Source organism: Strongylocentrotus purpuratus, unplaced genomic scaffold, assembly GCF_000002235.5.
Source record: "Strongylocentrotus purpuratus isolate Spur 01 unplaced genomic scaffold, Spur_5.0 spur5_scaffold_10, whole genome shotgun sequence".
Classification (NCBI taxonomy): Eukaryota; Metazoa; Echinodermata; class Echinoidea; order Camarodonta; family Strongylocentrotidae; genus Strongylocentrotus; species Strongylocentrotus purpuratus.
The window spans coordinates 12,203,626-12,218,717 of record NW_022145595.1 but is presented as its reverse complement, the minus strand read 5'-3'; the positions used below and the strand labels follow the sequence as shown (position 1 = coordinate 12,218,717).

Genomic DNA, 15,092 nt, shown 5'->3' with positions numbered 1-15,092 from the left:
ATCAAACCCAAGGCTTCCGCAACGTGTGTACTACGAAAGTAAGTCAGAGTCAAATGTCTTGACATGAGAGGTCTTTGGCCATCTATAAAAAATAAAACAAAATTAAGCCCCTCTTCATGTGTTGGGAGCCCCAACATTTTGATGGCAACATTTCACCTGTTTGCAGAAGTGTGTCATAAATGGCATCCTCTTTCACATAATGATACAATTTAAATGAAGTTTTTCCATCAAATTTTTGGCGAATTTGGGGCTCCCAGCTAGCACTTTAGAAGGGCTTTTCAGTTAATTGGACCCTTCTCTTGGTCGAGGGGGGGGGGGGGAGCCTACATATTCCCTGGGATTTATGAGGAGTATTTTCATTGCATTTCACATAATATTAAGGAAATACAAGGGGGACTATAAATACTTTTGAAAACCTTGATTTCATGTGTTAATCTTTGGAAGTTGAGAAGGGGGCATATTCGACTTTTGGCGCATTCATCAATTCAATTCAATTTATTTATGTTCCCAACAAAACATTGATCTTTTCCTCATCCCCAAATTTTATGCAATAATATCAAGGAAATGCTGGGGGAGATTTAATCAACCTTAGAATTGCTTTCCTGTGTTAAACTTAACTATGACAGGCGACTTTTTCAAAAGCATTCATTTATGGTGGCATTAATTAAAAAATAAAAGTTAAAAAAAAAAAAAGTTTTTCAAACTCTTTATTCTTGCTCTTGTGCAAATATCAGACAAGGTATGAAATTTCCAAGAAAAGGAGCTTCCCGAGAGTATTACAAATTTAAACCAGAGTAAATTTTCTTGACACTATGGTCTTAGCTTTATATACGCCAATGGGAAATCTGACAAACTACTGGCTTGAGAGGAAAGCAGAAAATTAGAGAAGTAGCCTGGTGAAAGTTTGAATGGAATCAAACAAAAAATTAGAAAGTTGTGAATCACTACAAGTATGAGCTCTTAAAATTGGCTGATTTTCACTAGTACATAATGTCTTTATGATGTAGTGGCATACAACTTTCCCATTTGTTCCCATGCAGACACAAAATGATTAAAAGTTTTAATCTAAAAAGGGGGAGTTTGTTGTCTTTAAACAATGCCTTTAAATCTTCCACTTTTCTTTTCCCTTGTTCTTCTCTCCATCATTATCCTTTCACTTCCTTTTCCTTCCATATCATTTTCCATTATCCCTATTTATTTTTCTATATCTTTTTTTTCTTTCTCTTTTCCTCTTTCAAACTTTGTTCACTCCACCGTATTTCTCTTGCCACACTCATCAAAACAACATAGGCTAAGGTGGACCAATTAGAATATGAATAAGAATTATAATAATGATAAATTGGACGGCAATGAATAACGACACCATGACAAGTATGTATGCTTTCCTCCATTCGGAAGTGAGCCTTTATTTGTCCTTAAACACCAAAGAGATCTTTTTCAGAGTAGAAGTCATAATAGTAACAATCATAATAATATTCATAATAATACACATTACTCTTCTTCGTTTTTTTTTCTTCATTCTTCTCAGCAGAGAAAAAGACCAAAATGCAAATGCACGCCTTTTTTCTGAGAACAGATGCACAAATCCCCCTTGTTTTTTTTTTTGTTTCCTTTGTTCATTCTACAGCATGATACAAAATCTTGAATGATTATAGAAGTCTATTACCTGTACAACAGATGGCATTGTAGCAATCTTCCTCGGGCACACAAGCTCTATTGACCTTTGACCCTGTCTGCTGCCCTCTCACAATCATTCTCCACAATTCAGTCTACAAGAGATCCCATTGCCTACAGCCCGTTTCCGTTGAAGTGAATTAGAAACAACTAAAGCCTACTATTTCCATCTTCATTTATTATTAACTACAAGTCAGAGTACCGCTTTACTGTATATATACTTGATCATGTGTATTTCAATTGTCTAAGCCTACAAAATTTGACAGCAGTATATATTATTGATTTCGTAATATCTAACAAGTAAATCAAATGGTTCTAATTCAAGCTCATTTGTAACAGTCTTATAATTTCTGAAGCAGGAGAGAATAAATACATTACTTTACATTTATTACATTACTTTACTTTACTGAATGTTCATTTTAGAGAAGCTACGTTATAAAACTGGGCCAAGAAATTTCTCATTTCACTTTCAAAAATGTTACTTATTTTTTGACACAATAGTTGTCATATTTCGTTTTGGAGGATATCATTCAATTTTCACATGAAAAGATGCAATGTATTTAAGTTAGACTTAGTATGCAGTTTGATAGGTTGACAAATACCGGTGGAGAAAGATTGGAAATGAAATGTACCAAAATAACATGTGGGAACAAGCGTATCATTTTGTGATGAGATCAAAATCAATTAAAATCAAATCAATACAGGGTGAGGAGATAGGAGCAAGGATATAATTTCCGAACACTTTGGCAATTTATTTATGACTAATACAAGCAAACCAACACCCATACAACAAACCAAACAACCCTCAAAGTTGCATAGAATCAGCGTGCAGCATGGTACATCCCTCTGATGAAGAAAATAAAAACTCGCTGTGAACTAATTTAAAATTAGGGTAGTAAATGATCCACTTTATGCTGGTGAATCAACACGTTATGTTACATCTCCTGCTTCAGAAACTACGAGAAACCAACGTACATCATCCCCCCTTCCTCAATGGCAGACAAATCATTTCATTACTCTTCCTATCAACTAACTTCACTCTAAATATAAAAAGGAAACGTGACCATAAACATATTCTATGATATCTAACAGGTACTTTCAAAGTAAAGCACACGATTCTTGACCCAAAACTTTCATATAATTCATCATAAATTAGGAGGAACAACAGAGTAAGATGGAAAGAAACCAATTGAAAAAGAAAATTTTAAAAAAAATTGACAATCCACTGACATTTAAATCTATTTTCATGATAGGATTAAACAGTCCATTCTATTCTCTGCGTGCTATGGAATAAGTGTTGAAATACATAGCTCTATCTCACAGAGATCGTGTCCCGATCTCCATCAATACATCAACCTTTTTAATCTCTACTCACATAAAGACTGACAGACATACAAACAGAGGCGTACAAACTTGTTACATTCTAAATTTTCAACACACAAATGCCCCCTCCTGTCCATCTGCGTTTAATAACCAAAGACCAATCGGACTTTGTCGTTCCATTTAACATGAAAATAAAAAGTTTGCGTATATCTACACACAGTCACAGTATTATTTACCTCACTTTTTTTTTACCTTGTTTTCAAAAAAGAAATTATATCACACAAGATTTATTTATACTTCAGGCAAATAAAAAAAAAAAAAACATTTGTACAAGAAAAAGATTATATGACAAGAAATGTCCTTACAATATCTGTAGTCTACTTTTACATTGTTGTCATACATTGTGTTTTTTTTTCCTTTTTTTTTCTTTTTAATTTTTGTCATGCTATCAATGTTATATCTGTACAAATTTCAAAATTAAAACCATGGGAAATTATTTATAGAACACAATTCTTTCCCATTTCCAACCAGAGTAATATTCATAATGAAAAAGAAAAAGAATTAATTCTAGCAAAGAATGCATCTTACAACATCAAGATATAGTTACATATATAACTTTGAATAATTTATCCAGTTATCCTCCTCGATATTCTTCGTTCTACTGTGATACACATACATGGTCATAATTTAGACGTTAATTCATGGTGATTTTGCATATTCAAAGAATACCTGAAATTCTCATCTACGTAGAAAAAACTACCTGTATCAAGCCTAATCAACAAAGTTTGGCATGGTACTAAAACATCAGCCAACGTGGAATTACTAGTCTATCTCCCAGACCTCTAACTTCAGAGGAGTTCAGCTGTGTATATCGATATTTACGTTTCATACGGAACAGGTAATTGCGAAGGAGTTCGCCTTTGGAGAGATAACTTTGGGGGTTTCCCCAAACCCATGTTATTTAAATTGTGTGTTTAAAACTTTAAACAATCCTTATATTGTGATCTCATAAACTCATCTCAGTCCCACATATAGACACCTAGGTCCTGTTTCTGTAACCTCCTATATTTCTATATTGCAATTAGGAGCGTACATACATAAACCTTATGATGCATGTGGCAGTTGACCCTCCAATACGTTACATAATAACAAATAGGGAGAACTCAAAATCCTCTCATTATGACTATAAATCTCTTCCACTGTAAGTGAGAGACCAAAATGATCTCTTCTAAACCAGATGAAATCTATTTCACAGGAGTTGAGGTCTGTTGTCATGCCAACTGAAATCAAACGGTATAAATTGAGACTTTTGATCAACGCATTTCTTATCCTATCCAAATTTGTACAAAATTTCTGTAGAAATAAATCATGAAGCTGTCTCATTAAGAGCAGAAGTGAATTGACCACTCAAGAAGGCAATCTTGTCAAATGTGCAAATTTTCTCTTACAAAAATATCACGTTTATTGATAGAAATAAACCACTGACGAACTAGCTTTAAGCCTGGGATGTACAGTAAGACCGTGCATGTTTCAACACAAAACTAAATCTAAACAGGTTGGAACAATATGTAGATCTAAGGGGGTTCTGTTCGAGGGGAAAGGACTCGACTTGGCACACATGAAGTACAAACAAAATTGCAATGAAAACAACAGGTCTGGGGTGGATATAGAAGACTTAACTCAAGATTTTGATCCTGTGAATGTAGCACATGCTTTGCTAATTAAGTAAATGATTACCGAAGAGAGATTGGTCAAAGTAGACCAATTCGTCGCAGTGCAGTGTCGACAAGCTGTAACAGTGCTACATGTAAAGGTAGGGCTGGAAAAAAAGCTCTGCATTTATTTCTCTCAAACACATTATCTACTCTTTTCAATCTTGTTTTGACCTGCAAATCATACATCAGAAATCAATATTCTAGAAATCTTCTTTATATTAATAATGTTCTCTCTTTTGTAATAATCTTCTCTCTTTTTGCTCTAACTTTGAACCTGTAAATCATATCGATTTTGACATATACACACATTTTAGACAGGTTCGCATCGTAACACGTAAAGTGGTACCTGGGTTGGGTTAAAGTAAAGGAAATAATATAAGCATTGGTACACAGTGTGTGCTTGCTATGCAAATGAGCAAAGGTCATGACCTGCATGACCCCTGACCTTCATCTTCATATGTCACATACATCTCAAATGAAGCATTGATTTTGGGGTAATAATAAAAAGTATCAGTAAGTTTGGAGGAGTGAGAACGAACGAACAAACAAACAAACAAATGAATGAATGAAAACAAGTATCTATAACTACACCATTCAGCTGACTCTAAACATGCAAAAAAAGTGCTTCTACAATGTACAACTATATACACCAACACATCCCAATTAGGTCAGAGAGGTCAGAAAGGCGCTACTTCATCCAATACCAGCAGCAGAAGGTCATTAATGTCCATGACCCATGTCTCCTCAAACAATTAAAGACCTTCCGCACTGGACCCTAGTCCATGAACATCCTTCTGCACCAGACACAACATAACAAATGAATCTCATTTTATCATAGATTCTGAAGGATATAGGTTCAAATATATATATATTCATATATAAATGTATATATTCCACATTTATTCTAAGATTATACGTTTCGTTTAATAACACAGAGTAGCAAATTTCTGAATGAGATAAAATATACAGTTACTGTATTTTGAAGTCCTCTAAAATGTGGAGTATAGTTTTGGGCGAATAATTAGTGATTGTCATCTTTTGTTGAAAGATACACCATCTTGCTGCGAACCATTGGCTGTAGTTTAGACTCAAATCTACGAGAAGAGTTTCATACATCGATTTAAATTTAATTTAAATGGTCAGCCTTCTTGATAACATGCTCCCCCTCATGGTACCATTGCATGTATCAATATCACCCATCGTTTCTTAAATGCACTCTTATGCAAGGAGTATTGATAAGAACCACTGCTTTTTAGATCAAATAATTAATCTGCTGACCTGGTTATGAATACACAAACTCATTCTTACAATTAACAATGGTTTTAGAAAGATGCAGCCCAAATCTCTTGATGAAATAAAAAAAAATAAAGAGACGATAGGAATTAATCAATCAATGTACAATCTCTAAGGAATCTAATGTTATCCTCATATCTTAATCTGACCAGGACAAAAAAAATTACCCATTTCTTCTTGTTGTGTACCAAGGCAACTTATCATGTGCCATGTGCGTTTCATTCTGTGCAGCAAATTGGCCGAGCTGCCAACTTTCCCTAGGACATGTAGTATTCCAATCACCAAAAGTTGTTATATTCTGTAGATGATCTGTAATTTCTCAAATAAATATAGCAGAAGTGCCAGGACCTACAAAATCATAGTCGAGAATGGAACCTTCGTCAGCAGTCTTCTCAAATTTCAGAATGAAACCTTGAAAATTAGCAGATTAGCAAATTGGCAGCTCTGCATGAGGTTGCAAGATTGTTTTCCAATGGAAACACTCACTGCTTTTGTCAACCAAGTGCCCAAAGCTACATCCAACGAGACCATAGCTAACATTATCAAAATCAAAGCTATCTTTGATCAAAATTCCAGCTCTCCTACGACACCTTCTGCAATGAAAAGTAAATGATTCATATCTGAAGCTGTACAAGGATCAGAGAGATCTTTTCAAAGACACTTTATAGCCCCAACCCTGATTTCTTTCTCAAGTTGCCCTTGTATATGCAGCAGATCATCTAGGAATATAATTTCTTCTCAATTTAAGAGGGAATTTAAGATAAGCGGAGGGAAATCTTAACAGATTGCTAGATTGCTATATCTGAATTTCGTAAATCAATTTGGGCTGTTATTGTTGCTGTGTCTCAAAAATGTTACAAATTTATATTTATGCAATTAGTATTATATTGTAACTTCACTGAAATCTCATTAAATAGGTGCTCTCTCCTGATTGACATTACTAGTCACAAACTTTAACAATGTAAACAGTCTCCCCCTCTGCTCTTACACAAAAAAGAGGCCTCCACGGGGGAGCCGTTCGGTACGTTCAAACAAGATAACTTGAAATCTTCTATTCTATGTATTGGTGCAAAATATGACCTTGTGCGATACAAGTGCATCAAACCACAGCAACAAAAGACAAATTTCCTCTTTGATCTTTCATTCCAAACCGACTCAGGTGGATTTGTAAAGAACTTTATCAGAAATTCAACAGATTCACAATGTACCAAGGGGTTCCCCTTATAGCTTGTGAAGTTTTAAGAATTAAGTTATTATATAGTGTTACAACGACAGTAGTGTTAACATCCCATTTACTTCATTAACAATTTGAACAAACACACAAGATGAATATTTCGTGATTGGTTTCTTGCGTTGAACATTAAGACAAGTTGGATGTGATGTAAGACCTGGGCTGATTGCGTCCCTTTAAACAAGACCCTGCTTCTGACGGATGTAGCTCGTCCCCAGATGATTCATGGGATACGTTGTGGTTACCTCTACTTCCTGTGATGGATATCCAGGTCAGGTCCCCTGCTTCGATGAGTCGTCGTCGTCATCTCAACTCGCGACAGTTTTCTCGGAACACTGGAGACTTTATGCATCACACAGGTCCCGCTTAAAGTGAAAACTGTCAGTGTCTTACGGTCTGGTAGAGACCGACCGTCTGATCAGGATGTTCCCAAGAATGGTCCTACCATGAACACGTTGACTACCAAGTTCTCTCATTGCCATAGGCTTTGTACCAGAACCACCAGTCGGTCTCCCAAGGGCAGTGGGTCGAGGATCATATGAAGATTAGGATTATCTCGCTACGAGGGTCAGAGAGCATCAGGGATTAAGATTAAGATTAGAAAGGAATGTTCCTGGCTCTGACGAAATGGGGGTATAATGATGACCTTAAAGAGCCTAAAGTCTCATGAGGGGTAGTAGTGCGACTACCAGCTCATGACGAGGGGGACAAGCGATAAGGGGTGTCATCCTGATATAGGGAAGGGGCACACGAAGCGGGAGGGGGTCATTACGAGCCTTTGTTGTTGGGGGGTGGAGGCGCGTCCTTTCTAGGGGGCATCTTTTCATTCTCCTTGTCGAGACCCTTGGCTTCCTCAAAGCCACTGATCTTCTGGCCGATCGCTGAAAGACACAAATTATAATTACAAAATATGGTTCATTGTTCACTGTGACACTTCAAAACTTTGTTCTGCAATAAAATAAATTACAAAATATGATTCATCATTCACTATGACACTTCAAATCTTTCTGCAACAAAACTTTTCTTGAATAATGAAAGCTCATTATCCATGTTCTTTATACTTTATATATATATATATATATATATATATATATATATACTCTGGTACTCCAGTATTGTTATTTGGTAAATCTTGTCCAATAACATCAACCACAATCTCAACTTTAATATGCATACTAGAGTCTTCTTTGTAATCGAGTTGAAAGATTGTTGAAGACACAATATCTTCACAACTGCCTCAAAATTTAACAATAAACAAAAATAATAAATTCAAGTCTTTACAAATTTTCTTCTTTTTCACCATGATACGTAGCGTGCACTGGCTAGAAGCCTACCAGATCTCCTTTCCTCCTTTCATGAAAGAAACCGTAATTCAATCTAAAACCTCTTTCTTCTTTAATAGCCAATGTCTCTTTTTATCCATTACTCTGGATGTTTTTATGCCATCAATATTTTAAGAGAAGAACTAGAAAACGTGACCGACCTGTTTGCAATGTCCTCTTTCCACCAGAGAGGGCGCCGACTGGCAGCATACCCGACGGGGTCAGACCCTTCAATGTCAACACACTTTCACTCTCTTCCCTGTAACAAAAAAGACATATTTTTTTGTTTTGTTAACACTCAAACACTTTGTATGGTGCATGTGACAGTGGTTAAATGCTCCCCAGGGAGTGGATAATGTGCATACATTGTGTGCGGGTAAGCCTGAATCCGATGACCAGGGTAATAATATGTACTGCGCCTAGAAACAAAGGGTTAGGCGCATTATAAATGTGAGCTATTATTATTATCATTATTATATGAGTTCCTCTACATGAAATTCCCATGGAAACACAAAGGCTGTATGATTCTTGTCTGGAAGTATATGATCAAATATGCATTGCCGTAACCAAGCACAACCAAGCATTTGTTTCTTGGCGTCTAGTATAATTATGTCTGAAAATTTTTTCATTCACTTCTCATTGTGTATTATATTGTATTGTACTTATCAAACTTCATTGAAATATACTGCATCGTGCGAAATTAGTCGAAGCTTGTTCTCTTTGACAGAGCTTCTAGCAGACAAGATCACTCCCATAGTGAAAAAAAACTTGAACAATGAGAGGAACTCATCACAATTTAATCTGAATTATTGATCATGTAGCTCATTATTTATAAATTGCTTTGACAGGTTTGCAAAATGTAAAGAAAGTAACAACAACAAAACTTATACTAGTACACCATTAGGCAGATACATGTATGAGATACACAATGTATTCCCTTTTCTTTCTTTGCTCGATGATTTAGCAATCTGCTGAATTTCTTTTTGGTAATTATGTACACTGTACATGTAAATTACTTTAAAATTATTTTTGTTTGATCTATTGTTGGTAAGGGCATCATTTCACGATACCAAATATAATTGCCATTTCTTCGAAAAATCAGCTCGCAAGAGGATCATATCATGTGCGATGGGCTTAATGACCTATGAAAACTCAACAATGGGATCTAGTTTTGTATTTTGTCATTGTAAATTGTTTTATAAAGGTTGAATACGAAACCCACATAAGTTCGCCGACAACCCATCAAAATGCGGGTATTAAATCTAACAAGTGTTTCAATGGCAATGTCGGTGAACGTGCTTATGATGTTATCGGGAAAAAATGTCCTGACCAACAATAGATCAATTCTTTCAAATCAAATCTTGATATGTACTGATCAGTGAAGAAAGACAAGTTTAATCCTGATGAATTAATCAACTGTTCATGTTCATCCGTAACTGCACAGCGCCAAATTCAAGAGTAACCTACTAGCGGAGACGGAGAGGCAAAGAAGTTTTGTATAAATTTATGCCTACTTCAAAGGTTTGATATCCAAGGTATGAATACAAGATTTGAATACAAAAAAAGTATTTAACAAAAATATAAACCGGTATATAATAATATATATTTTAATAAATTATTTTTTATTTACCTGAGAACGGTGAAGACGCGTGCCATCTTTCCGATGGCTCTGATCTTGTTACGAATGATCTCTTTCCTTGCTGCAGCTGAACCACCTGATACAGAGAAAAGGAAAATAAAACACTTTAAATTCCTGTCATCTTAAATACACCCTGTAAAAATAAACATCCATGTTTTTTCTCAATACACCAATGACCATACACTTTTCATGTCACCTAATAGAATGTACACCTGTGCAACACTGTTTTAATCTTGGAATACGCCTCGCAAAACAAAAACCCTGTAACAGTGGACCGTTCAAGTCATATGACAACTTCGAAGACCACTAGGCATACCTAAGTATGTTTTCTGGAAATAGTGATATTCATCTCAATACACCTACATGTACGTTAAGAGAAAATGTGTTGGGAAAAGATGTTTTTATAAAATTAAAGATCAAACTCACAATGAGTCTCAAATTTGGTGTTTGGTTCCATACTCATAATGGAGTTTTGTTAACTTCATCCAAATTATTTCTTTACCATCCAAATAATTTCTTCCCTATCTTTACATGATTAAGAACTCTGCATTTTTTAATAATTCAACTATCGTAACCTAAAGAGGATCATTATGATCAATTATGCAATTGATTTCCGAAAGCAAAGTTTCACAATAGTCTTATTGCATGTTTATATACTCTAATTGAACTATGAAATGATAAAGAATGTTTATATAACCGTAATTGAACTATGAAATGATAAAGAACGTTTATATAATCGTAATTAAACTATGAAATGATAAAGAATGTTTAAATAATCATAATTAAACTATGAAATGATAAAAAATGTTTATATAATTGTAATTGAACTACGAAATGATAAAGAATGAGTGCAGTTCATATCGACTCTTTTTTCTCACAATGTCTTGATTGCTATTATAACTCCCACAAGAAAATACACCACACACACAAATGCACCTTCACCAATAACACTTAATTACAACATGGCTTTAATATGGTGTTATCTTTGGTGTTAAACACAAAATGAAGACATTTAACAATCACCACACACTTATAAGCACCTACACCATCATGTGCGGTGCTCAGGTTCTACTCACACGCTCGCAACTACTTTCGAAAAATAGGGGGGTTCACACCTACAAATTAAGTGAGAATTAAATATCGTTTTATTTAATCCCAGGATTCCAAGCGCGCATACATCGTCGAGATTCACGCATGCCCAGTTCGGATGTTCTTGCCGTCAAGCGAGTATTCTCCGCGTGTAAATGGTCGCCAACAAAATTTAATCTTTGCATAGCGATTCCAATTTGCACTAAATTGACATGTGTGAACGGTCGAAAAAAAGAAAAATCAATCTTTGCACCGTGATCCAAACCGCACTAATTTTTATGTGTGAACAGGCCTGCTGTCCAAACATGATTTCTAAGGGACATACGAAAGGGTTTTGAAATTGCACTCGAGTTGATTTCGAAAGTAGTTATGATCGTTTTTGCGGTAGGTCAGGGCATATGACGGGGAGGATGGTGGATGAAGAACATTGAATGAGATTGACCATTTGATGAGATTGTCCACAGACCAACCATGAATACATCTACCAATCACAAACTCACGAAAATGTTTCTGAAAAAGTTGCACCCAGTGTGAGGTATATATAAACCATCCCTTTCGTGAGAATATATGATAAGATCAAATTTAGGTTGGACTTAACTATGGCAGGCTGTTCATGCCACTATTTGCTCTCACCATTTACTGGCTTTGGTCTCTCAAGGGACTTACGAATCATGGTCACAAATCTACAGAATTTACATTTTGTGATAATTCATTACTGAAGGAAAAAATATGATCTCAAGATCATAATGGTGAGAGCAAACAGTGGCATGAACGGCCTGCCATAGTTAAGTCCAACTTAAAGTCGATCTTAGTCCTTGTAAAACACTCCCTAGATAGACAAATTAATGCTTATGAGAAGATGTGATTACATTGAAAGACCTAAATAACAACTTTCACTTGAAAAGTTTTGTACAGTTTTGGTTTAAAAAAGGAAATTGGAAAGAAATGGGTTCAATATCGTCTAATGTTGTTTTCCTTTGTTTATGTAAAACCAACCAGAAAATAGCCCTAAAATAATATAATAATAACTTCCATTTGAGATGTTATACTAAAATGAAATGACCCAAATCAAATTGACCCATTCCAGATAAAAACCTGTGCAGGAAATAATCAAGAACTGCACCTTATTTGAAATATAAAACCACACACCTCCTCATGCAAATAACACACATAAGACATATCATACATACCCCACGGATCTAACATACATGGATGTACACAGTACACACAAACTAAACTAACGTGAAGAACTTACAAAACTCAGGGAGAGCCCTTCAAAATGGTTTGAAAGTCCAAAGTTTTGAATTATAGGAAATTTGGGAACATCCTATTATTATTTTGAACAATTAACGAGGGTACACAATGGGATGACGAATGAAAGCAAACAATGTGATGTCAAATCATCAGTGGGTTCCATCGGGGGGGGGGGGGGGGACCAAAGAAACTCAACATATTCATAACTGGAAAATTGACATATTATTTGCAATGTAACCAAATTCATACTCAAGTGCCTTGATACAAATTATTTCATTCTCCTGTCACAAATGATTGTATTTCAATAGTTAGAATGCGAATTGCATACATTAATTGTTACAGAGTACAACAAACAGGTACATCTAAATTGTCTGTTCTATTGGAAGCTTATCCACATTTGCAGACCCTTAATAAAGCTACATTAACTTGATCAAAATATTTAGGATATAGAAAGACAACTCCCAAAGATAAATTGCTTAATATTAATCCTCCTTTCGCATGGCATCCAAAGTTTGCCCCCCCCCCCAAAAAAAAAAAATAATAATAATAATAATAATAATAATAATAATAAATAAATAAATAAATAAATAAAAATAACTTGTTTAGCATGAATCATTTTCCCTTTTTCCTTTCTTTATTTAGAAACACCTCAACTCCACTTCAAAATATATGCACTCTATCATGCAGTTAGCAGGGAGGAGGAAAATTGTATTTTGATGAGCACTTCAATGAAATGATTCTGGTATAAGGCACATTTTCAATGGATTCTAGCCCAAGATAACTTACACTGTATGTGATGCCAGGGCTCCTGACTAAATTTTTTGGAAGGCGGTCCGATTTGAACTTTAGGATTGAACGGTCACCTTTTAGAGTCAAACCATGGTACCTTTGTAAATCTCGTTAAGTGATACTTATTATAATTGTTAAGTGTTTAACTTAATAAAAAAATCATACGCTTAAAGCCTTCACAAAAAAGTGCAACTGAGGATAAGTCCAATATATTCTGTGTGTGACTGTCATTTATTAAAAAATTATTTCTTGGTAATTTTCTTCAGCAATCTTTGAAGAGAAGGTGGAGTTCTGGTAAAGATGGGGAAAAAAATGAGCTTTCGATGTCAATTTGGAAGAATACCATCTCAGGAATGTCTCCATAAAACATCCCTTTTAAGATGCTCTCATATTCACAATAAGAGGACAAGAATTAGGGGGGGGGGGGAATTGGACCAAACATTTGTGTGTAGCCCCATATACCCATTTCTGTGTGCAGCCTAAACTCTAAAGTGATATTTAGTCAGATTATTAAGTAGACAGTCTTGATTTGAATCGTTCCAGAATCTCTCGGTATACATCACATCTTATAAATTCCCAATTGATTCCAGTTTCTTTCACAATGAGATTGCTTGCCCAGAACTCAACTCCATCTTCAAGTCAAGCATACAAATTGCTTTCGTCAGAAGACGACTTTCTTTTCCCAAGCATGCTCAAACCAAACTCAACGGGCTCACTACAATACATTCATTCATTAGCATTTTAATTGTAAGAAGAGGAGGGGAACCACTTGGCCATCACGGTAGGCCTGCCTTCACTATCTCGAGATTGCCAAATATCCCGCTATTTGAACTATCCCGATCGCAAACTATCCAGCTAATTTGCGTCTTCATCGGACCGAAGTACCAATTAGCAGGATATTTGGTCGGGATTGTCATCCAAAGATATCTTGGGATAGTTTGCAAAATATCCAGCTATTTGTCCCATGCATCTTCACTAGACCGAAGATTCGCACTATGCGCTAACGCTGAGCCAAATATCTCGAGCTAATTTCTTAAGGTCGAGTTTCAAGTTTCGAGGTCAAATCTCGAGCTGATGAAGACGCGATTTGTAACTTCGGGATTATTTCCCAAATCAGAAATAGCGGGCTATCTGGCAAGCTCGAGATGATGAGGACGCCCCTTGTAAGACTTCAATAGGCCATTTTCGTATTGTAATCAAATTCATGCCTCCGTGAAGCGCCTCCATATGAATTATTTCATTCACCCGATATGAATTATTTCATTCACCTGTTAGGAATAAATGTATCTCAACAGCCAGAATTCAACTTGCATACATTAGTTGCTGCTAGGTAGGATAAACATAATGGCTTGCCCTACCTAACAACACGTAATATATGCAATTCGTATTCTGACTATTGAAATGCAATTGTTTGTAAAACGGGAAAATGAAATAATTTGTATCGAGGCACTTACCGTAAGTATAAATTTGCATACATGCCAACATTTGAAAATCAGAAATCTGTACAAACTATGCTATTTTCAAAAAAAAGAGGAACAATCCTAACTCTCCTATTCAATACTACAGACAAATTTGTACAGGAAGAGGAACACCTGCATTAAAATGATAATTATCTTCTCCCAAAAAGATCTGAACAGTTGGCATGTCTGAATTTGGTTACATTACGAAAATGCCCTTTTAGGTGTACAATGATAGTCGTTGTTATTGAAGAACTCCCCAAAGAAGGTTATTCATAAAGCTGGTCTACATTTCAATTCTTTCTC

At 35.5% G+C, this 15,092-nt stretch overlaps 1 protein-coding gene across 8 annotated transcripts in view; it reads right to left on the bottom strand.

Annotated features, from left to right (window-relative positions):
• Window positions 1-1,376: 1,376 nt before the first annotated feature.
• LOC588695 (serine/threonine-protein phosphatase 2B catalytic subunit alpha isoform) overlaps window positions 1,377-15,092 on the bottom strand; it is a 99,810-nt gene continuing 86,094 nt past the window's right edge. For 5 of the 8 annotated variants that reach the window (XM_011680477.2, XM_011680479.2, XM_011680480.2 and 2 more), the window contains 3 exons: window positions 10,189-10,264; window positions 8,720-8,817; window positions 1,377-8,117 (listed from right to left, as the gene is read on the bottom strand). In XM_011680477.2, coding sequence (XP_011678779.1) covers window positions 8,005-8,117; window positions 8,720-8,817; window positions 10,189-10,264 — 287 coding nt within the window. In that variant the 3' untranslated portion in view covers window positions 1,377-8,004. Of the gene's footprint in view, window positions 8,118-8,719; window positions 8,818-10,188; window positions 10,274-15,092 lie in introns of all 8 variants that reach the window. The other 3 variants (XM_011680478.2, XM_003727287.3, XM_011680482.2) reach the window with 1 other exon arrangement.